Raw genomic sequence first — 24,765 nt, forward strand, 5'->3', positions numbered from 1 at the left:
TATATTTTCTCCTTAAGCTATTATAATGACAATTGATTTTTATTTTGTTTATTGGTGCAGGAAGTTTCAGATGGCAACAAGTGGCAATAATAAAAAAGAGCCTAGGTGGAAGTATTATATTTTAAAAGATCTCCCTTGGGCCTAAATTCTATCGCATGCGATAATGCATGTTTTGTAGAATTGTATTGAACATGTTCGTGAATTAAATGAAGCAGTCTTTAGAGTCTGTTACCAAATTATATATTACGCTTATTATACATAATACGTAGGAGTTTTTGTTTATATGTTTGTGGGTGCGTGTATGCATTATGTATACATACATTTACATGTGTGTGTGTGTGTGTGCGCGTGCGCGCGTGTGTGCGTGCGTGTGTATATCTATATATCTCCTTGGTTCATTTTATAAGTTTTTTATTGATTTCTATGTGTGTTGCTTTAATTAAGTTTGACCTGATTTCTGTATACATGGAAAAGGGGGAAAAACAAACACTGTTATGGCATGGGTGTGGATGTGTGACATAGTTTTAATGAAATTCTGATGTTTGTTATCATCGGTTGAGAAATATGTTTGGTATGGGATATCTGTGAAGTCTAGTTTCACTTAACAGATACATCTCTTCCTTTGAATGATTGGTAAAATCTTTGTTGAAAGAATTTATTTTGCTGTTTTTGGACATTGGTCTGCTTTCTTGAGAGATGCTGATGCAGTTCTTTTCATGACCAACTTTTGTCCTTAGCTTCATGAATTAACCACATTTTATTGTTGGCTCAACTGAATTTTGTAGAAAGAATGGGCTGAAGCTAAGAAACAACTGCAAGAAGAGAGGGATAATGTTCGTACGCTAATGTCTGACCGTGAGCAGACTCTGAAAAATGCTATGAAACAAGTTGAAGAAATAGGAAAAGAACTGGCTAATGCCTTGCATGCTTGTGCAGCTGCTGAGGCAAGGGCCGCGATTTCTGAGGTAATTTCTGTTATTTAAACTGTATCTTGATTTTTGCACTGCTTGTTTTTATCTGCTCTAGGAGTTATATGTACGTTCCTTTTGCAGTCACTTGAGAAATATTTTTCCTTTTAAAGGGGATTTTGGTCTGATTGTTTTTCTTAATATATATTTGTATCAGGCCAGACTCTCTGATTTGGAGAAAAAGCTTAAATCTTCTGATGTTAAGGTAATATTTTCTATTTTCTCTATTTTCTTATGTTAGTGAAGCACTGTTTTACCACATGAGCCGTTAAGTTTACTGCTATTGAAGTGTATTTTTTCTTCTTTGTTCTTTGTAATGTGTTTATAGAAATTTCTCCATCAGTAGTGCGTTTTCTTTTTTTTTTTTTCTCCTGTCTGCGACTTTGTTGTTTACAGTGGTCATTTAGGGTTTGTTTTTCTGCCTCCTGAACTTTCATTGACTACTTCCTGAGATTTTATCCTTGGTTGATGTTGAGTTAAACTCTCTTTCATTTTTATATTTGAGATCAAACTTCGTCCTTGGAGCACTTTTTGGCTTTTTCTCTGCTATTAAATTTTACCATCTTCTATGCTCAATATATCTGTTGATTAATTGAAGGAGAAGAGAAGAATAATGTGGGTAAATGTTGATAAATTCAACGTCTCTGGGGTTAAGTTTCTCAGGGCTTTTAAGGATTGGGGAAAATGCTTTGGTTTGTGAATGTATCAGGTGATTAATTTTGGGAAAGCCTTTGTGTAGCTTTTGAATGGTAATTTTTTCTAGGCTTCAACGCTAGAACACTAATTCTAATGAGGTTCCACCTCTGCAAACTAATTATTTTTGTGGTACTAATGAAAGCCCCTGGGCCTTGAGTTACATAACTAGAGGTATCCCTTTCTGGGCCCTATACCCAGTACTCATTCCTAAGGTTTGAACTTCATATCGGAAAATCTCAAGTTCTAACCACCGGCATATCTACTTTGATTCTACATCCAGCAACTATAGTTTGATGGAACTTTGATTTGGAATTATTTTGACTTAGAAAACATTTAAAAATGCCAAAATCTTCTATCTCATCTGCAGTATGCTTTGATCTCCCATCGCTCATGGTTAAGTTTGATTTCCTAATTTACAATGTCTGGATTTTGGTAAAAAGAGTTTACTCCTATTTTCTCTCTCTATTTTCTCTCCTCAACTGTTCTTTTGCTCTTATTCTGCCCCCTCTCTCCCTCCGTTTCATTTTTCTACATTTTGATAAAGGACTTTTTGCATTGTTTAGTATGTCTCCCTTGCATCTGATTTGGCTTTCTTGGTGAATGTTTACTGGTAATCTGATGCAGATTTTGGAGATAGATGGTGGTACTGTGCCATCCTCTGTTTCAACAAATGAGGTCAGTGTTCTTCAATTATCAATTTCATTTGTCTTTAGTAATACTCTCATGGAGGTGTGTGTATTGTGCTTCATGGCGAATGCTGTCTGCTTGTTACATTCTTTATGGCCACTCTGGCATTTGATTATATTCAGCAGCTTTTGAAATTATTATTTGTAATGCAGCCAAAATTATTGTTGCAGTATTTTTTAAGATGGTAATATTTCAGTCTGATGCAACAAAGTTTTGTCCAGAGGAAAATTGAGAGAACAATCGAAAAGAAAGTATGGCTATTTGAAGGTGACTCAAACTAAAATGCGTACCATTTCAAGGACAGAATGGTTGTTTTCCACAAAAAAATAAAGTAAAAAAAAAAAAAATAGAGGGAAAAGAATAGTCTGATTTTCTATGTACATACAACTACTTTGGACTTAGGTCCTTAGCTCCTAGTCGTAGAAACCAATATGAAGGCTGATCCTTTTTGTTGTAAGATGAGACTTTCAAGATTCTGGTAATGGAGGTCTTGTCACAATTGTCTTAATCAGACCGGCATGAGAGAGCTCCCTCTTCTTAAGAAATATTCTTGTGCATCAAAATCATTTATTAGCATGCCAATTTAACTTTTGAAATATGTACTGCATAAATTATCATATTGGATTGAAGATTTGACTCATTTAGTTTAAAGCTTCCGTATGTGTAGAGATGAATTTCTTTACCTGGAATCGCATATATATTATTTCGCTCTATTTAGTGTATGTTTGTAAGATGGCCAAGTCTGTTACATAAAGCTAGAGGTGGAAAAAGCTGAAGGCTGATCCTCATCTGATGCAACCTGAAACTTGGACAATTAATACCAAAAACAACCCTATCAATATTGACTAAAAAGTTGACTTGACCTGAATTTATTTAACTGAATTCGAACTTGATCTAATTAAATCCAGAGCCATTACTGAGTTAGGTCTAAATACTAGACTACAATGTCAATAATGTTTCTTAGATCTTAAAATATATTTTTTGCTTGCTAAGAAGATGTACCTTTAATTATGTTTTCGAATTACATGTTAAAATGTGCCGGTTGTATGTGTTGCTGTGTTTGAATTTTGATTGTATTTGGTTGGAGTCTTTTTGATCTGTAATTTTGTATGTTGTTGCTCTTGAGTTTCACTGCAGATGAATTGTATATTGTGTTGACTTTGGTTCTAATGGTGGTTTTCATCGTTTGGCTAAATGTCCTCTAGGTTGTAGAACTGCCGATGACAAGGGAAGAGATAGAGACACTAAAGGAGGAAGCAAAGGCTAACAGGGATCACATGCTGCAGGTTGTTGTCAACATTGTGAGCATTTTGGATTTTAATAATGGTAGAAATAATGTGATGGTATAATATGTTGCTTTTTACAGTATAAGAACATAGCACAAATTAATGAGGCTGCATTGAAGCAAATGGAGCTCACACATGAAAGTTTTAAGAATGAGGTACTGTGCAATATGTTAGCTTTTGGCAGATGAACTTTTTGTAATTGTTTAGCTAATCTATATATATATTCTTTCTTAATTTGGTAGGCTGAAAAGTTAAAGGGATCTTTAGAAGCTGAGCTTGGTTCACTTAGAGAAAGGGTTTCTGAACTTGAGAATGAATCCTCTTTGAAATCAGAGGAAGTAGCCTCTGTGACTGCAGGAAAGCAAGAGGCTCTTTCATCTGCATCAGCTGAAATTACAAGTTTAAAGGAGGAAACTGCAGTTAAAAGGTCGAATTCGCCGACTTTATGTTATGAAGTTATTTTGATTCTCTATGGTTTCTTATTTTCTGCCTTTTCCATATAGTTCTCAAATTGTGGCATTGGAGATTCAAATTTCTTCTATGAAAGAGAACCTGGAGAAGGAGCATGAAAAGTGGCGTGCAGCTCAAGCTAATTATGAAAGACAGGTTTGTTCAATGCGCACGGTAGACAAGACAAATGTTGTGTAAATGTTTAACTCAATCAAGTCATGTCATTGTTCTAATAGTTGTAGTGCCTTGTTCGTACTGAAATAGGAAGTATCCTTTCAAAATTGTTGAAATGGTTATTATTGAGGCTCCGCTTCTTCTGTTACATTCCTTGATCATCATATCAGTCTTAGTGCTCCATAGAGGTTAAGTTATATGCATGGTAGTCGAGGTGCTTCTGTGGGCACTAAAGGCACCAGAGAGCAAAAGCCCCTGCCACCCTCTAAGTAATGCCAGCCATGCTCAGGCACTAACCTTTGGTGTCTAGGCATTTACTTTTCTAAGATGAGAGGGTGCCCAAAAGCCATTAAGCCACGCTTAAGTAAAATATCCTTTGTTTTCTGCTTCCTTTTTGTTTACATTTTCTTTTGAGCTGTACGTTGAATGTTAAAGAGGACATCTACAGGACTGAAGATAGTAGTCTAACGTACCCCATTCATCTCCTTTTTCTCTCTCTCTCTCTCTCTCTCTCTGTCGCTTGGGATTCTGTTTCTGCTTTCTTTTTTAAATGTTAATTTGTTTTTCACTGAATAGAGATCATTTACATCTGCTTTCATCATTTAAAAACAAAGCATTTGATTGCTTTGATGCTATCCATTTTGAACAGGTTATTCTACAATCAGAAACCATTCAGGAGCTGACCAGAACATCACAAGCGTTGGCTTTACTGCAGGGGGAGGCATCTGAGTTGCGTAAATCGGCAGATGCACATAAAAGTGAAAATGTAATTATTCTTTCTTGTCTTTTGTTCATGTCCAATTGTTTGCATTGTTCTGTGTTGCGTAGGGGTGGAAATGAGCCCTCCTGAGTCGAGCCTGGCTGTGCTCAGGCTCATGTTGTCTAATTGATAAGAAGTTTGAGCTCATTTGGGCTTAAGTGGGGTTTTGAATCTTTTGTTCAAGCTCAGCTCAAAAAGAAAGAAAAGAAAATCTCATGAAGCAGAAACACAAAAAATCAAATGCAAAATCTCCAGTCCTGCCTCTACCTTCACAAACCATTTTCACCTAGCACCACTCTTTTATTAAACAAGAAAAAATTATCCTGAAAAGCTGAACTAGCAACACCAACGCTTGCAAACCCATGAGACTGCCAATTGATCCCAAAGTCAAATAAACTCAATAACATTTTTCAAGTTTGTGAAATGTCTGTAAGATGTGAAATTACAGAGAATCAGAGGTGTTAAGAATATTTTTTAGGACTATAGGAGTTCAAATTGATTAGAAAAGTAGAGAAAGAGAAGTCTAGTTGGAGAGAGAAATGAACAGAAGGAAGCAGTTATGACTGATTGTTCTAGAAAGTGGTGAGAGAAGAAGTCTCTAGAAGTTAGGAACTATGGACAAACAAGTATTAAAATAAAAGGAACAAAATATTAAAGAATGGAAATGAGCCTCACTGATCTGGGCTTGGTATAAGTAACTCCAGTCTGTAAGTAATGCCTATTAGGGGGCATGGCCTTTTGTGCATATACACCTAACTCTTTTGTTTATTTAAGAAACTTTGAAATTCTGTTTGCATTAATTTGTTGACAACTCTAGAGTGTCGTAGATTACTCATAAATGTATTATTGAAAATTTAAGGGAAGATATTAATTATGCCTCCATTAAATTTGGAAAAAATGTTTTTGGTTTTGGGTATTGAGGGAATTATAGGAAATTCAAGAAAATTCAAATATTATATCTCAAGAACCACAAAATTTATAAGTTTAAACTGTTCTGTGGTTATTATTTACTAACAAACCCTTCTTGCAGAAGCCTACGATATACCTTTCACTGAAAATTAGTTAGTTAAGCCTAGTTTGCATTTAGGCAACTATAGTGGTGAGATTGGGATGATGAGGTGGCATGTCAGTGAGATTAAAAGCTGTGGTAGTTCAATGGGTTTTTGATAAAAACTGTGACAGTGCAGTGGTGGGAGATGAAATGATAGGACAGTAGGGAGTGGTGAAGTGGTGCAATGCGAGGGGTAAAGAAGGAAGAAAATTCAATGGTGCTGTAATTGGGCTACTGGAGCCCCTGGAGTATAGAGGCATGTTGGCTCAAGCTTCCGTCACATTGTGGCCAATCTGACCTAATCATGTAGCGGTGACCAAAACCAAACGCACCGATTACGGTTTTTTTTTCCCTGTTTACAGAGTAGTCTTGCCAGCCTCTACGCAAAACTAGTCCTTGGTAGGTAGAGGTATTGAATCACTCTGGACTATTTATTACCGTATCAAAAGCCGGTCGATCCAATTGTTTAAAGCATTATGTGACATCCGAGAATAGTCTTTTTCATTGAAGCAATTGTAAAAAGCTTTAAATTCATTTTAAAAAAATTAAGGGTCTACCATTTTTTGAGATTTTTATGAAACCAAAGTGCGAGTTAATGCTTAAAAGGTAATGCTGATGTCAATAATAATAACTGCATATAAAGTAAAATTGTGTTTTCTGGTTATTGGAAAAATTCAAAATTTGAATTTGTCCATTCTTATATGTATATATGTCATGCATATAAAATGCTTATAAACATGTATTTCAATTTTTATAGTTTCATGAAGTTAAGGCTTTTAGGTTGGGGGATTTAAATTAGTTTCCTTCAGTAGACATTTTCATGTCATATGACATTGTTCAGTAGAATACAGTTTTTAAGCTTCATCAAGTGGTTTTGTGACATAGTTTTCTGCTTCTTGGTTGAAAATTCATATAAAATGTTTGTAAATGTGTTAGTATGACTTGGTTGCCTGAATATGTTCTCTACAGGCTGAACTTAAGGCTAAGTGGGAGGTGGAGAAATCAATCCTTGAGGAATCAAGAGATAAAGCTGAGAAGAAATATGATGAACTTAATGAACAGGTCAGTATTGCTTTGAAGTTGCCTTGTTTACTCACTTCTTTCCCTGTCCACATTATTTCTCACTTGGAAAGTCTTTTCAATTTCTCCACAAGTCGATAGAGGTATCAGGTTGTATATTTTAACTCATAGAACATAGCTCATCCTCATTATTCCTCATATGACATGCAGCAATTTTGTGGGTCCAAGAAATATTAACATTGAGAAACTAGCTAATAGTTTAATCAGAATAGACAAGAAGCGACTCTCTTTTAGGAAACTTGATAGGTTCCATGCTCATTCGAATATGGTAGATACAGTCACGATAATTACAGGTTCAGTTAGTCAGCTGTTAATTCAGACACTGACCAGTTGCTTAGGTTCTCATGTCCATCCTAGAGTTTTTTGTTTGATTGTTGAAAGAAATGTGAATGGCAGTGTTGGGGCCATAGGATTTATTTTCCTCTTAGGCATAGGTCATTCTAGTAAAACTATCAACAGTGACTTGTACATTTTAATTTTTACAATTTGGCTGAGAAATAAGACACCTATGAGGTACACCTAGGAAGGGAATTCAGAAGGTTCATGCATGTCTTCCTGCTACTATTTGCTTCTGCTTTATTATTATTTGCATTTGAAACATGAAATGATTTTTGTGAGGAATCTTTTTCTCTTGTTGGTTTTCCTATTCTAAAATTTATTTTGTATTATTAATTTTATGCAATTAAATAGACAAATGCTAGTAGTTTTGTAAGAGTTTAGATATGATCCGTTCTTATATCTGTTCTGCAGAACAAAATATTGCACAGTAGGATTGAGGCTTTTCACATTCAGTTGGCTGAGAAAGATCGTGGTTCTTCTGTAATTTTGTCTGGAAGCGCCGTTCAAGATCCTCTTGGTGATTCTGGTTTGCAGAACGTGGTTAATTACCTCCGACGGACGAAAGAAATAGTAAGCTCTTATTGGACTTTTTTAGTCTGTCTCTTTTTCTGTCTTTTTCTTGCTGCATTTATTTTCTGATGTTGTCTGATATTCAATAGGCAGAAACGGAGATTTCTTTGTTGAAGCAGGAGAAGTTACGGTTGCAATCACAAGTTAGTAATTCCTTCCCATAAATTAACCAAAGTGCATATTTTGATGCATACCATGTCATCTTCAACTTTGGGTTTCTATCAACCTGTATGTGTTTTTGCCTTTATTCTGAAATAAAAAAAATTAGCAAATTAATTTTCTGGGGTCTTATTTGCTGAACATCTAGTAAGTGTTTTCCCCAATTGATGAAGGAATAAATTTGTTTATAGTTTTTCTTACATGAAAACTTGTCATCTTGGATTGCCTTTGACTAGTATTATGTGAATGGATTCTATGTACAACATTAGGGATGCTTCTAGGTTTACTGGAAGTTTGTATTTTAGGTTGCTGTTTGGTTGCTGGTTCAAAAGAGGTTTGGGAATGAAAGATGATGTAAACAGCAATTTTTTAGATCTCTAATGTTTTAACAGGTTGATGCCTCAAATGAGAAGTCATCAAATGTTGTGTGCTCTTTGTATTGTTTCATTTTTGTGATAACAATTTGATGTATAAAATGTAGGCTTTATAATGGCATAGCAATTCCCTTTTTCCATTGAATGGTTTCATTTGATAAATTTGTTGCATTCACTGTGTAGCTTGAGAATGCTCTTAAGGCAGCACAAACTGCCCAAGCCACACTTAATGCTGAGCGTGCCAACATAAGAGCAGTATTGATGACAGAGGAAGAGATCAAGTCTTTACAACATCAGGTTCTTCCTAACTTCTTGCCAAAATAGTAGTGTTCATGCTTTTACTCCTTTATGATATTTCTTTTCCCCAACTTTCACTACCTTTCAGAGACCTAGCATTTATTGGTTTTCCTGATGTCTAGTGCACCCCTATCTCTTTAATATTGCCTTACAAAATAGTTTTGTTCCCAGCCCTCAAAGTTGCATTACTGGAATCTTTGCAGGTTAGGGAAATGAATTTACTCCGTGAAAGCAACATGCAGCTTAGAGAAGAGAACAAGCACAATTTTGAGGAATGCCAGGTATGTCTTAGGAGGAAAGCTGGCATTCTAGGATCATTTAAAGAAAAATTGAATGTAATCACTTTGTGATGACAGCATTTTTATTTGTGATATTCATCAATTTACAAGTTTACCTTGTTGTGCTTATAGAATTTACGCGAGGTAGCTCAAAAAATTAGGATTGAATCTGAAACTCTAGAGAGCGAGCTGATGAAGAGACAAATTGAGGTTGAAGCTTCTAAAAAGGAAATTGAAATCTATCGGACAGGGAGAGATCTCTTGGAAAAGAGGGTCTCTGAGGTATGAACACAGTTTTAAAGTGTAGACTGCTTTTTCTATCTGCCTTTTTTCAACATTCTAACATTTACTCTTCTGTGAAGTTACTTGAGAGGTTTAAAAACATTGATGTGGAAGACTATGATCGCCTGAAAAATGATGTTCAACATAAAGAGGTGAGATGGGCTTTTATGAATGCATATCAACCTGTTTCAAGTATTTGAGCTGAATTTGTATGAGAACTTTTAGAATCACATTCTTTTATTTCATAATTAATCATTTAAGTTCCTTATGAAAAACATTAATCATTTCAGTTTTTCCTTTGATTTTGAAAGATTCCATCGTTTTCATATTTCTATTAACTGCTAAAGTTATCCTTTTCTTTTTATCCCTTTTTGAGTCTTTTACGTGATGATGGTTTAACTATATGCTATTTGTGTTCTTGATTGTCGATTTTCTAAAAGTTTTATGGACAATTTTGAATAGCATGATTTGGTACTGCTTGTAAACCATTTACAATGTAAAATTCTTTGATGTAATTTTTTTTCACAGAATGGATTTTTTTGTGAGTTTGGTATGTACCTATATATTTGCATTTCTTTTGAGGCCTTTGTAGGTCAGAATGAGGTCTGCAATGATCATTACTTGATGGTTACATTATATCTTACACTTTGCTGCTTAGCTCTTAAATTTTTTTTTCAAGACACTGAATATGAAACAGTGAATTTGTATATAGAACTATAGAATTCTATGCTGAAAATAACATACTTAAAGAATTACTTTTATGCTAAAATGAGGATAGAAAATGAAGTAAGAACTGGGATGCTGATTTTAAAGTTTCTTTAATAGACTGATCATCAGATCTATCTATCTGTTATAGGTAGCACTTATAATTTTCTATTAACTCAAGTGGCTGCTTTTTGTTGTATTCTTATGTGCACGTTATTTTCCACCAGGAAAAATTGAAAGAGAAGGATGCTCAGATAGAGGAAATCATGAACCTTCTTTCTAAGAAGGAGGACACAATATCAAAATTGGAACGTGATCTTGCGACCAGCAAGTTGGAACTCAATGAGAAGGATAAAAAGTTAAATGATATTTTGCTATTAGAGGTACTTTAGTGTCCACTTCTCTGTAATTTTAGGCATCAACTTGTAGGGTTCAGTTTTGATGTAAAAGGGTTTTTGATTGTGTTATTTCATGTGTAGGCTAATCTAAAGTCGGACATGGAGAAGCAGAAGAAGCTTGTCCTTCAGCATAAGGTTTTGATGAAGTGGAAATCATTACTTACTGTATTTTTTGCTGATTCAAACTACGAAGTTATGAGAATTGAAGTAGTTGTAAATTTTCTCCTTTTTTGTTGTTGTTATGGCTCGTGTTATTACCTAATAGGTTTTTGTGTTTTTTGTTTTATCTTCCAGAGGAGAGCTGAGAGTTTAACAAAAGAAAAAGAGCAAATGAGCAAAGAAAATCAAGCTCTTTCTAAACTGTTGGAGGAATTGAAACAAGGTAGGATTTTTCTTAGAATTATATGATTTTATCTAGTTATCTTGTAGCTGATTTTTGAATTCTTGAATGTAGGTAGAAGGTCCATCAGTGATACGACTGGTGATCAAGTCATGAAGGAAAAAGAGGAGAAAGACACTAGAATACAGGTGCCTAAGTTGATTCTTCTTTGTTTGGCTTGTTCTTGTGTTCCTTGTTTGTAAACAATTTTTCCTTCTACTATTTTATGCAGAGTCTGGAAAAAACTGTTGAGAGGACAAGAGAAGAGTTGAAGAAAGAAAAGGATGAACATCAGAATGAGAAAGCAAAGCGTATAAAATGTGAACGGACCATCATGGAAGCTGTTAGGAAAACTGAAAAGGTTATCTATTTGTTCTTTGCTAATATTTTGCCCTAATGAAGCAGAAGGGATTTACAAGCTAATATACTTGTTTGCTACTTGAGCTTGGCTCAGAAAATACTTGAACTCAATTTGGTCATTGTCGAGTTGAGCTCGGGTAGTCAACCATGCCAAGTTTGAGTACTCTTAATGCCTGCTTAAGTAGCTCACGAGCCTAGTCGAGCTTTTTTATTTTGTTAATGTATGTTTAAATATTTTGATAATATATGTATTTTATATTATATATAATTGCTAATTAATTAAACAATATTTGTAAAAATAACATGTCAATTTGAGCTCAATTACAAATAATCAACTCGAGCTTAATCAAACCTTTTTTTTATTTGGTTGTAGTTATGAGGCTAATTGCATGAGCTTAAGTAACTCAGTTTCTTGACTCAAGCACAAGCTAGAAAAATAGTTCTCTGGTTGAGCTCAAACTCGAGCTTGAGCTTTGTCTGTCACGGCTCTGCTTGGCTTGATTGCTCTCTTAAGAAGAATCGAACTGTCGTATTTTGCTCCGAATTTGTTCACTTTAAGATAGACAACAGAATTTTGCTCATAAGTTCTGTCTCTACTAATGTTAGTTTTATGTTTGCACTGCTCTTAATGTTAATGTATTGCAGGGAAAAGCAACCGTTTTAAGTGAGCTTGAGAAGTATCAGCAGGCTTTGAAGCGCCTCTCAGAAGAACTAGAGAAGCTCAAACATGCTGAAGGCAATCTTCCAGAGGTAAAAGAAGTTGTGATGTTTATATTATTTAGGTTTCTCATTTTGTTTTGGTGAGTAAAAGGGTCTGGTTTCTTCTATTAGTCATTTATACATCAATTTTTATCCATGTCTTTTCTTTACACGCGGAGACTAAAATGCAAAAGATAAAAAAATTGCTTTCAAAATCACACTAATTTCTTTATTCCTAACAGAAATTATTGTAGAGAAAAATAAAATGGAAGAAAAGTGAATTAGTCCTCTTTTTATCTAGAGGAAAGATAAATCTCACATGCATACACAAACACCTCAAGTGAGATTCACGAGTCCAACAAAGAGATGACAAGTGAGATTATTGTCATTACATTTCTTCTTTTAATTTCTTAATTTTTTATCAACTAAGGAACTTTTTTTTTTTTTCTTTTAATTCTTTGTTTAGTTTCTTTGCTGCAGCAGTGAGTTCAATACCTGTTTAAGTGTCAATTTGTTAATTGCTTTTAAAAAAGTTGAGGTCCTTGAGCGGAAACACTTATTAATAGTTCAGAGGGACTTTAGGGTTCAATCTTGCCTTGAGAGAGGCAAAACTGCCGTCTTCCCTTACTTTCTGACTGTAGCAGTTAAGCATATTAGTAATATTGGTTTCATATCTTGAAAAACAGATCTAAATAAGAAAAAGGGAGAGTTACCACCTTGATGCCTACTCACTGTTATGGTTTCTGTATTAAATACTTTTTCAGTGTTGACCTCGTAATTCAGGTTTCTTACTGGACTTATTTATTTAATTTTTTTAAAGTTCTTACTGGATTTATTTTTGCAGGGTACCTCTGTGGTTCAGCTTCTTTCTGGCACCATCTCTGATGATCATGCTTCTTCATATTTATCTGCTGCAGAGGATTTTGAAAGAGTAGCACGTTCAATTCTGAATGAGCTTGGAACTGGCTCTATCTCTGGAGACGTTCCTTTGGTTGACCCTTCTGTATCCACCTCTGCAGGTTGTCTCTTAGTTTATTTTTCTGAAAACTGTCTTCCTATATTTTTCAGCTCTTCCATGACAAGTTAATTTAACTGTCAGGTACAGTACCTCATCATGATCCTATTATTGCATCCTCAACTGCCCCTGCAACAAGTCACCATCAGCCAGCTAAAGCATTAGAAGAGAGGAGATCTATTTTACCTAAAACCAATATTGAAACTCGTAAAACCGGGAGGAAACTTGTCCGCCCACATTTTGTCAAAGCCGAAGAGCCACAAGGTTATGTGGAGATGTCAGAAGCTACATCTCTTGATGGTGATGCTCAAGGAACTCTTGCTCAACAAAATCAACCAGTTCGCAAACGTCTAGCTTCAGCTGCTTCTGAGTTGCGCGAGGATTTACCTGTTCGGGGGGAGACGAGTACTGACGTGGCTGTACCAGTTCTCAAGAAACCTAGAGGCTCAGATTCCCCACCAGAGGCTGCTGAAGGTCAAGCTGCTGCTCTTTTAGAAAATCTTGGTTCCACACAAGTAACTGAAGAAGCTTATGATACTGTTGCTGATGTAGCTCAAGGTTCAAATGAAGAGGTTGTTGATGTGGAGAAGGAAGAGGCTGAAACAATGGAGGAGAAATCTGATGAACCAAAGGAACCCCAATTAGATGGCATAAATGAGGTTGAATTGCTGGAAAATAAAAACAATATGTTAGATGAGATGTTGGATAGGCCAAGTGGAACTGAGATGGCGGTTGACGACGAATCAAAGAATCTGCCTGAGCAAGATAGCCAACAGCTCTTGCTTGAAACTGAGAGTGAGAGGGAAGAAGGAGAACTGGTCCCTGAGGCGGTAGCAGAAATTGAAGGAGGTGCTGATGTGCACAATGGGGTGGGATGCTCTGAAATTGGGGACAGTCAGCAAGAGCTAGTTCCTTCGGCTTCACCTTCTAGGATTGATGATGAAGCTCTATTAACTGCAGCAGTAGAAGGTGATAACTCTCCTGATGTAAATGATGAGAAGAATAATGAAGGTGATGTAGCTGAAGAGATTGTTGCTGAAGGATTTGATAAGTTAAATGACGGTAATCACCAGACTGCAGTGGAGACGGATCAGATGCCTGAAGCTGCCACTGGGACTGCTGAGCCTGCCCCAACAAGTGTTCAGCCAGACGCCGAGGTTACAAAGCCTGCGTCTGCAAGTGTTCCTCCAGAGACCGAGGTCTCAAAGCCTGCTTCAACAAGTGGTCCGCCAGACACTGAGGCCTCAAAGCACATTGGTTCAAGTGCTGCACCAGAAGCAGAAGATGTAAAACAAACATCTCCTGTAGGTGCAACCTCAACTTTGGTAAATCTACAAGAGCGAGCGAGGGAGAGAGCCATGCTAAGGCAGGCAGGAGTGCTTCCCTCCTCAAGTAGAGGTCGGGGAAGACCAGCAATGCGCGGCCGAGCCCGTGGACGCAGCGGGCGTGGGCGTGGACAAAATTCTGAAAAACAGTGAGGAAGCTTTATTGTGTTGGGAGGGAGAGGATAAAATGTTAATACTTTTTTTTAAAAAAAACAATCTTTTAAAACTATCCGCATGGACATAGACATTCAAAATTGATTATCTTATTGTTAATTATTTACGAAAAACGATTCTGTTAAACTTATGACTTTCCTTGGAAGTTGTCCCTACGCGGGATTACATGTCCAAGCCGCGAGCTTTGGGCCAAGCTTGGACATTAAGTGTTACACCAATACGTAGCGCGACCGGCCGATTTAAATTGTTATTTTAATGTAAAAATTGTATTTTTATTTTTAATTTCAATTTAAAAATATAAAAGCAATAATTTATTTAATAAAGTTAGCCCAGTGACATTAAAAGGGGAAAGCCAATGCCCGACCTTCTATTACTTAAACATACAAACATAGCATAATATAGCATATCATACGTAATTAGGTCATAGGTGTATGATTAACATATCCTTTTTTTTTTATTGGTTTACAACAAAAACAAGTTATTCCAATTGATGTTATGCCTCAAATGCACAAGAACAGGTCCAAAAAGTAGCCAATGCCCTACCTTTCATGTACACTTCAATCGAGTAGATTAACTCATCGAATCTTAATCCAAAAAAATGTACACAATATAGTGACCCACAAAGCTTTGCAAGTAATCTAACCGAAGTTAAGAAAATAACACTCAAATAAGCATAGATAGAGGAAATGAAACCACAATTTGGGTTTTTTTTATCCATTTATTCGAATTTCTTAAAAGATTCTAAACAACTCATATTACATCATTTGTGAACGTAATTCGAAATAATAGTTTAAACATTCAAAAGACATAAAACATATAATGATTTCAATAATTTATTTTAAAAATTTATACAAAATCATAATGCATCTTTCATGTATATATATAGAGACAGAGAGAGAGAGACTTTCTAAGCTTATTTGAATGAAATTCATATTCTAAACGTTCAATTTCTTTTAAATGATATAATGAAGTTTAAACTCCTGTTGATATATCCAAATAGGGTCCATCGTTGCAAGATAAATGTAACACTCCCAATTTCCGATGTAAATTAAGTTAATGGATGATATGCTATGTATGCTAAGTGTTTGAGGATATATATGTAGATAAATGGACACATAGGCAAATTTTGAGAAAATATGTGATAAATCTCATAGTTTGAGGTTTTGATATAAGTTTGATGCTATGATTGTGAATTTAGGTGTTTGGGATATTAACAAGGAATAATTTTGGGGTGTTAAACTTGGCTGCCTATAAGAGAAAATGTATTGATACATCTCCTTATGCATCGATACATTCTTGGTAGGAAGAACAACATGAGGTGTTTTGGAGGAATTTTATTGATACATTTAAGGAAGTATCGATAAATTTGGCAAAGGATGAATATGTATTGATATGTTGCCTCAATGTATTGATACATTTGAAGCAGAGAACCCCCAAGGCCATTCTGCTTGAAATGTATCAATATATTACCTCAATGCATAAATACATTCATTCGAAATTAGAACAGATATATTGAGATATTGCTAAATGTATCGATACATCATAGAGAGAAGGAAAAAATCAAAAGGGGTTTAGGTCATTTCACCTTATTCCTTTCTCTCAACTCTCTTTCTCTTTTTTTTTTTCTCTTTAGAAACCCAAACCTTAACACATAAATTGAATTCTTGAGCCATCTGAGGCCATTTGGAGCTTGGAAAACCATTCTAGAGGTAAGATTGAACGTTTTTACTAATTATTTTTTGATTTAATCGGTTAATAACTTCGAAATATGATTTTCACCAGATTTCGCATTCTTTGCTCGCTGGCTTGGAGTGGAGAATTTGGCGTTAAGACTAGTGCAATCTAGCTTCTAAGGTATGGGTTTAGAGGACTCTAGAAGAATAAAGCTTAATTAGGTGAAGAAAGGTGTTTAAGGAGTTCAGGCCTTATTCATACATGTGGTATTTGGAGCATAACACTCGTTCTAGAAATCCAAATGATGCAATTCTTAGGCCATTAGAAAGCTAAGAGACAGAGCTACAACCTTTTTATACCACTTTGCCCAGTTTTATCTCAAAGATGGAGAAAATGGTGTTGGAAGTTGATGGAGTGTAATAGTTAATAAGAAGAAGACATGAGGCCAAGGGAACGTTACGGCTTAGATGGGGTGTGTCACAGCGTTGAGCTAGAAAACTTGAAGAAATAAGGTGGAAAAGAATAGGCTACAAGTTGACTAAGTCCCTATTGCATTCTACATTTATTCTAAGCCCAAATTTAGAGTTTTTAAGCTAAAATAGTTTAGTTTAGTTAAAATTCGATTAAGTTACATTATAAATAGTTAGCTTAAGGGGAAGTTAGCTACACACATTGAGGAGAAGTCCTTAGAGAAATTCAGGAAGCTAGAAGTTGAGGCCAAAGAGCCTTGAAAAAGTAAGCTTTTTTATACTTACATTGGAAAAGGTACATGGGTTATGCTTTAATCTTGAAAAGGCAACGACTTGTTGATAGATTATGCTTGATCCTTAAAAAGCACTTGGTTGTAAAGGTTATGCCTGAACCTAGTTGATAAAGGCAACACCAAACTCTTTGTGTTATCAAGAGAGAGGACGAAGGCATTGTGAGGTCAAACCTTTATAAAAATCATGGCTGAGTTTTTTCTCTCTTCTCTTACAAATTTACTTGTTTCATTTAATTTTCCTGGCATTTGTATTTACTATTCTTCTAGCATAGTACTTAAAATTTTGATCTTTAACTATTTTCAAAAAAAGGTGAAATTTTTTATTGGAAACCATTTCACCCTTCTCTTGGTTGTTATGTTACAAGGTTCTTCATCTAACAATTCGTATCAGAGTCGATTCTCAAGTTTTGTAGGTCAAACCACCTTAGAGATATCCTATGGAAGAAGCTTGAATCAACAAAAATGGCTTCAACAAACTTTGTGGGTGAAGGCCAATCTATGATCAGACTTTCGCTCTTCACTAGTGAAAACTATCCATTTTGGAGGATGAGATATGAAAATCTCATTCAGTCTGTGGATTTGGATCTTTGGAACATCATTTTGGAGGGACCTCATGTTCGCACTAAACTTGTAGATAATGTTAAGCATTTTAAGACTAAGGCTGAATGGGACAATAAGGATAGAAAAGTAGTTTTGCTTAATCACAAAGTTGTAATTGCCTTACTTTATGCAATTAGTGAGAGTGAATTCAATAGAGTAACGTTGTGCACCTCAACCAAATAAATTTAAGATACTTTAGAAAATTGTTATGAGGGGAGTAGGCAAGTGAAAGAGTCAAAAATTAGTTTATTGACCGTGGATTATGAATTATTAAGATGAAGGAGGAAGAATCAATAAAAGAAGTATTTGAGAGATTCAACAAAATAATAAGGGGACTAAAAGCCTTAAAAATCCTCAACTAGTGAAAAAATTTTGATATTGTTTTCCTAAGTCATGGAGACCCAAAGTCATAGCAATAGACGAGGTTAAAGACTTGAACAGGCTTGAACTAGATGGCTTGCTAGGGTTACTACTTACTTATGAAATGTAACTCAAACACGAGAATGAAGTTGATGAAGCACTTAAAAGAGAAGTCAAAAGAAAAGATGTAACCTCAAAGCTACCAAAGACAAAAATAAGAAAAACACTAAGCATAATGAGGAAGTAAAAGAAAATGAGGAAGTGGTTTTATTAACAAGGAGATTCAATAGATTTTTGAGAGAAAAACAAAGAGGTAAAAACAAAAAAATTTGGAGAAGAAATCAACTTGAAAGAAATGGAAGAGAGATATACCAAAGGATGATTATGGAGAGATCATATTGTTTGCTATCAATTTGGAAAATATGATCACATTGAATATGATTGTCCTAAATCCAGCGAAGCTACCCCAAAGATCGAAAGAAGAAAGCCAAGGTAGTTGCTTAGAGTGATGAAGATGAATCATAAGATGAAAAGGAAAAAGAAGAAGAAGCCAACTTATGTTTTATGGGAATAGATGACCGCAAGGCATATTCGTCAATTGTTACCTCTTACTCATATGCTTTAGAAGATTGCTTTTATTCATTTGATGAACTTCAAGATGCATATGATGAACTAGTTTCTGAGTTTGAACATATGGCATTAAAATATAAGAAAATTATCTTTAAACTCAAAGCTGAAAACAATACTCTTGTCAAAGTGAAAAACAAGCTTGAAGAAAAAATAAAAGAGTTAAAAAGTGAAGCATGTGATTTAAGGAAAAAAATTGAGCATTTGCATGCAATTTAGTCTAAATGGCACATAAGTTCATAAAATTAAATGAAATGCTAGAAAGCCAAAAAGCTTTTTTTAACAAGGAAGGATTAGGATATGATGAAGCACAAAAGGAAACAAATCTTAAGAACTACTCTGTTAAAGAAGTTGAGAAGTATCATACAAGTAATACATGCATTTGTTGTCATAAAGTTGGTCATTCTACTAATGTTTGTCCGTTAAAGATGGCTGTAAATGGAAGAAAAGTAACCAAGAGTATTTAGATTCCAATAGGAACAAAACCCCCAAATGGTAAAATTGTGAGGTTGAAATGGATTGCAACAAAAATTAGAAGTTTTAGCATTAACCATGTGGATTTAAGAAAATTTGGATACCAACAAAATATACAAATTTGATTTTACAAGCACTTTGAAAAATGAAAGACAAAATCATGGAAAATGCTAGAAGGATAACCTAAAAATTTTAAAAGCTTGCATGAGTGAGTTCTCAAAGATCATAAGCAACAAAGAAAGTAAGTCCCAATGCTTAAAATGCATGCATTGCCTTGAGTGTATGCTATAACATGGATAAACTTTTGACAGAGGTATTTGTTTACAGCACTAATAAAACTATGTGGTAAATCATCATATGGGCATGTCATCTTATGCATATATTTCATTTAGGATGCAACAAACCATTTCTTTTTGTCCTAACGAATTAATTCTTGCTTTGAGTGATGATGAGGTTTTACTTGGAAACTAATTCGATTATCAAAAGAAGTCGTAGAAACTTCAAAATTTAAGGCCCATGAATCAACTTAAAAAAAAAGGTGCTGAAAGTTGATTTTTAATGTCTCAAAAGGTTCAAAATGGTTGGAATTCTCTAACTAAAAACACAATTCTCTTCATAAAAAATTCTTCAAATAACACAATCTCTTAAACTTTTCTTCCAAATTCCTAGATTTCACGTCAAAGAGTCTCCAAAACTAGAAAAGCTTGAATCTTTTTAATTTATCTCATCATATTCAACTTAATAAATTCACTACTTCTACTCTTTCCTAAAACCCAATTTTTTTAGAGTGAAAAAGTTTGTTTAATTGAAACGTTAAATCCTTGTTTCCAAAATTCTCTACTCCTAAATCTCAACTAATCCTTGGATCAAAACATCTATTCTCAAACTTCCATCAATGGCTTTTAAAAGATTAAGAGAGGACAAAGGTAAAGCAACTGCATAACCCAAAAGTCAAAGATAGCCAAGAACATTAGAACGCTTTGACATAAATTTCTCTCACAATGATGAAAAAAGGTTCAAAAATTTGTTTACTTCCAGAAAAGTTGCTCATGGAAGAGTAATTGACTTTCAATGGTTTGAAACCAAGCTAGATTTTTCGTGTGCTCAAACCTCAAAGAAATGGGTTAGTTCGGTTACTTAAGTCTAAAGAGAAATGTCTATAAGGATTTGGTCAGGGTGTTATACTCAAATGGAACTCCACTGTTTTAAAGAGAAGATGATGATGAGGTGGTTGATCACAGTGACTCCTTCATCACTACTGTTGCTGAAAAAAGATTCATCATCACACTTGCTCTATTACAGAAAATGTTGAAATTGAAACCAACTATAAGAGATGTAATCAAATGAATAACTCTAGAAAATCTCATTTCAAAACAAGATCTAAATGTAGCATTCCTCACAGGCCCCATTTTTACAACCAAGTTTCCAAATAGTGCATCCAGACTGAGTCTGGAAGATAGAATCCTACACTTGATTGTTTCTCACAACATAATACCATTTAAGTCAAAGTATGCTGTGGTTACTCTATAAGAAATATGGTTCATGCACCATATCAAAAGAAATATGCCAATTGATGTAGCATAATTCATCTTTAGAGACATGTATCATCTAATCGAAGGACAAAAGAACAAACTGGTGTATGGAATGGCTATCTCCAACATGTTTGAGAAATGAAAAGTGAACACTTCAATTGACAAGGGAATTATGTAGAACAAGATCAAATTTCTTGACAAAAATTCACTCAATGGAATGGATATGTGTTCAACAGTAACACAAATAAGTGCGAAAAGATAACAGGGGAACAAAGAAGCTTAATAAAACAAAAGAAAAACAAAATTCCATTAACAACTACTGCTCCAACCTTATCACCAACAATTCCTCTTTCAAGAAACACCCCATCATCGTCAACCTTCAAAGAGTCACTTATAATAGCAAGGCCAATGTATATGGGAAAATATGTGTTCAAATTCTTGAATGATAAAGTGGATAGACAAGGAAAATTAATTGAAGAATGAATCTTTAAGATTGAGAGCAAACTTGAAAAGGTGACATCCACATATACTCCTAATTGCCAAAACTTGTTTGATCATTGCTATCACTCTATTGATAAACTAAATGCAATAATCAAAGAACTCAGGAAAGCAATGGTGAAGTTGAAAGTAACCAAAGGGGACTGGCTGAAAATCAAGCAACCATGCATGACAAATTTTCCTAAATAACAACCATTGAATTTGTTGAAAATTCTGACTTAGATTAGCTATAGTGCCTCGAACATCTTCTGAGCATAGCATGTGCATTCATTCATCATATGCCTCAGTGTCCATGATATTTTGTATGTATGTTATGATCTTTTGTATGCCTACTATGCACTGATCCTTTGAATGAATGCCATGATCTTTTGTACTAGAATTAATAGTTAATGAAGAATTACCTATTTTGCAGGTTGATATCTTACTTTATAGTATACTTTTGTCTATCTCATGATGCTATTAATGATCTTATGCTTTCATAAGCTTTGAAATTGCGTGCTCTGTTCTAACATTCTTTTTTATATAAAAAGATAAAGAGAAGTATTAGTAAATTTGCTGTGCTTTCTCATAAATGATGATGGACTGTGCTTTTGAAAGTTTCTGAAAGTATTTTGAAAGGCAAGCACAAATTTAGGGGGAGCTTTTAGCAAATTTAACTATTGATTTTGTCATATCAAAAAGGGGGAGATTATTAACTTTGAAATTGACTTTATGTTTCGAAATGACAAAATTCAATATGTTTTGGAACCAAAAAGAAATGCTTCAAAACAAAGAAGCATTCTCGTAAATGTTTTAAAGCTATTTGTAAAAGACCAAATCATTTGAATACTTTAAAACCAAGTTTTAGTAGGAAATAATCGACTTTTGCAAGTGAGGTAATGATTCCTTGAAAAACATAAATCTATATTTCTTTTTTGTAACAAGAAGGAATCAACTTGTCAAAGTGGGAACCACCGATTCTTTGGAAACAAAAAGCTACTGGACTGAAAAAATTGATTTGTCAAGAAGCAAAGGTTAATACTTATGAAGGCAGAAGCAAAAGGAAGAAGTGTTGAACAATAAGAATAGACTTCTCAAGTCTCGAACGATTGATTCCTTAAGGCAAAATGAAGACAGATTGAAAACTTGTTGAAGAAGCCAAAAGAGAAAGGAATACTTGTTGAAGAAGCTAAAAATGAAACTTTAAGCTGGAAAAACTTGATTTTTAAATTTCAAAGTGGTGCTCAAAGGTCATAAAGTATCAACTTTTAAAGGAGGGAGTGATCAATTCTTGCAAAGCAGAATGTACTAGACTTGAAGCATGACAAGAAGATTTGACTACAAAATGGAGGAATGATCGATCTTTGGAAAATAGAGCAATAGGCTCAAAGCTAAAGTGAGAAGAATTGAATTGTGCAAAGTAGAGGCATTTTCTTGTTGAAATATGTATTCCATTGTAAAAAGTCTAGCTTATCCTTGAAAAGTTATTTGTAAAGGTTTGTGGTTGGGCTCGTAAAAACCATTTTGGTTGGTTATTACTTGACTCGTTAAAAAGCAAGAATCCCTTGATGGATTGTACAAGGATTATCACTTGATCTCATGAAAAAGTCGATGTAAGGTTTATCGCTTGATCCATTTAAAAAGCAAGAATTCTTTTAGTGGGTTGAAAATTCCTTTGTTGCCAAAGGAGTGGATGTGGGCTTTGGAAAAGCCGAACCACTATAAAATTTTTGTGTCTCTTTTTAGTTTTTCGCACTATTATTCTTTGCATGCATTTGCTTTAGGAAAATTGTTTTATATTGATTTATTGCTTAACACTTAAAAAAATTTCACTTCATTATTCATAGTTAGTATTTAAGTTAGGAAAATATTTTATTTTAGCATATTATTTTTATGCTTCGTAATTTATTGTTGAAAACTTGTCTTGATATTAGAAAATATTTGTGAGTGAAAAAGTTTTAATTTTTATACTTAGATTTTCAAAGAAAATTTTAAATGCCAATTCATCCTTTTCTTGGTATATTACTCTTTGAGACTTCCATAATAACAGATAGGTTACGCTTGATCCTAAAAATGCACTTGGCTGTAAAGGTTATGTTTGAACCTAGTTGAGAAACCCATTGTTTTTAGTGGATTCAAAAACCTTGCGTTATCAAAGGAGAGGGAAGTAAGCATTGTAAAGTTAAATCTCTATAGAAATTGTGACTAAGTTCTTTATGTCTTCTCTTAGAACTTTACTTGTTGCATTTACCTTTCTTGGCATTTATATTTACTATTCCTCTAGTCTAATACTTAAAGTTTTGATCTTTAATTGTTTTTCAAGTAAAGGTGAGATTTTTTATTGGAAACCAATTCACCCCTATTGGTTGTTGTGTTACAAGCTTCTCCATCTAACAAATAGTATTAAAAATAATAACACTCCACGCATATGACAACCTAATGATCTCAAGTTTAAGGATCATTTATACAACTGTAACGACAAAGATTTTGTTTTTATAAACATTTGAGTGAGATGCCAAATGGAATTCTCATGGTGTTTCAAGTTCATTAAACTTGTTCGTATAACAAGCATCCACATGTTTATTTTAGTATCCTCATTCATCAACCTATACAATCAATCGCTCACTTCATAAGTGAAAATATAATTACGTGTCAATCTCTGCAATCTTGATTAAATATTGACCAAGAACATTTTAGGGATAAAGTTTTAATGTAATAAGGGTCTCATAATCAAAACACCTTATAATTCGTTTCGCAGCACATGTTCATTCCATGAATTTTATCTTAATAGTATACATTACCAATTACATATAAATATTGAGAATGAGTTAAATTGAGAATGGTATAAATTGATGCCAATGTGTATGAGTGGGAGATGTTGCATTTAAATGTGGTGCATCCACATGGCATGCAATTTTGTTAATTATTTGTGACTCATTAACAACTATTCAATTAATTAATATTAGATATTATTATGATATTTCTTAATTGAATAATAAAAAAAGGTTTTAGGTAGGATACAAATTTAAATTTAAATAAAGATTAATTACATTTAAATTTAATTTGTTTAATTTCAAAGTAATATCTTATCTTTATATCCCTACTACATCTATACATAGTGAACAATCGTACTAGTTTTTACACACAACAAAGAGTGAATGTGAGTTGTTCAGTAAGCCGAAAAAAACAAAAAACTCTTTTCTTTTTTTTTTTCTCTTCATTCATGAGGCACTATCACAAGGCATAGGGTTTTGGACCTTGTAATTCCTTGTGGAGGACTTTAATAGCCTCTCCATAACAACAAGAGCGAAGAGATCATTGTGTGCACGAAGAAGGATTTGTAAGGCAAGCTTTTTCGATCAGAAAGGGGAATATTTGTTTGAAAAGATAGACCCACCTCCCAATAGTGGTATTAGAGCAGGTTTTGAATTGCTTTTATCTTTTTAATTTATGTGTATTATAAAAGCATGCTTTGGTCATAATTTTTTTTAAATACCAGTATATGATTTATTATGTATAAATCTACAATAAAATTTATTCTAGTTTTTTTTGTTTGCTTTCTAACGATATATTATATGAATTTTTATATATATCATAAAAAATAATATTACAAATTTATTTTATTGAAATTGATATGGGGAAGGAATGGGCTTCAAGCCAGTGCAAACATGTGCATTGGTCCGCAATGTGGTGCCTTATGGATGGCAAGAAAACACAAAAAGGAATGGGGGAAGAAAATGCAACTAGCAGGA

General features: G+C 34.2%; 1 protein-coding gene across 3 annotated transcripts in view; it reads left to right on the forward strand.

Annotated features, from left to right (window-relative positions):
• NUA (nuclear pore anchor) overlaps nt 1-14,619 on the forward strand; it is a 38,204-nt gene extending 23,585 nt beyond the window's left edge. For 2 of the 3 annotated variants that reach the window (XM_021443878.2, XM_021443879.2), the window contains exons 26-48: nt 786-965; nt 1,126-1,173; nt 2,289-2,339; nt 3,557-3,637; nt 3,718-3,792; nt 3,880-4,064; nt 4,141-4,243; nt 4,911-5,027; nt 7,042-7,134; nt 7,903-8,061; nt 8,151-8,204; nt 8,778-8,891; nt 9,095-9,172; nt 9,302-9,451; nt 9,532-9,603; nt 10,384-10,539; nt 10,636-10,689; nt 10,849-10,936; nt 11,009-11,082; nt 11,166-11,294; nt 11,939-12,043; nt 12,837-13,011; nt 13,092-14,619. In XM_021443878.2, the coding sequence (XP_021299553.1) occupies nt 786-965; nt 1,126-1,173; nt 2,289-2,339; nt 3,557-3,637; nt 3,718-3,792; nt 3,880-4,064; nt 4,141-4,243; nt 4,911-5,027; nt 7,042-7,134; nt 7,903-8,061; nt 8,151-8,204; nt 8,778-8,891; nt 9,095-9,172; nt 9,302-9,451; nt 9,532-9,603; nt 10,384-10,539; nt 10,636-10,689; nt 10,849-10,936; nt 11,009-11,082; nt 11,166-11,294; nt 11,939-12,043; nt 12,837-13,011; nt 13,092-14,485 (3,735 nt within the window). In that variant the 3' untranslated portion in view covers nt 14,486-14,619. The remainder of the gene's footprint in view (nt 1-785; nt 966-1,125; nt 1,174-2,288; nt 2,340-3,556; nt 3,638-3,717; nt 3,793-3,879; nt 4,065-4,140; nt 4,244-4,910; nt 5,028-7,041; nt 7,135-7,902; nt 8,062-8,150; nt 8,205-8,777; nt 8,892-9,094; nt 9,173-9,301; nt 9,452-9,531; nt 9,604-10,383; nt 10,540-10,635; nt 10,690-10,848; nt 10,937-11,008; nt 11,083-11,165; nt 11,295-11,938; nt 12,044-12,836; nt 13,012-13,091) is intronic. The other variant, XM_021443880.2, reaches the window with a different exon arrangement.
• The last annotated feature ends 10,146 nt before the right edge of the window (nt 14,620-24,765 follow it).

The sequence above is a fragment of the Theobroma umbraticum genome, unplaced genomic scaffold, assembly GCF_002168275.2.
Source record: "Theobroma umbraticum cultivar Fairchild unplaced genomic scaffold, ASM216827v3 scaffold_25.0, whole genome shotgun sequence".
In the NCBI taxonomy this organism is placed as follows: Eukaryota; Viridiplantae; Streptophyta; class Magnoliopsida; order Malvales; family Malvaceae; genus Theobroma; species Theobroma umbraticum.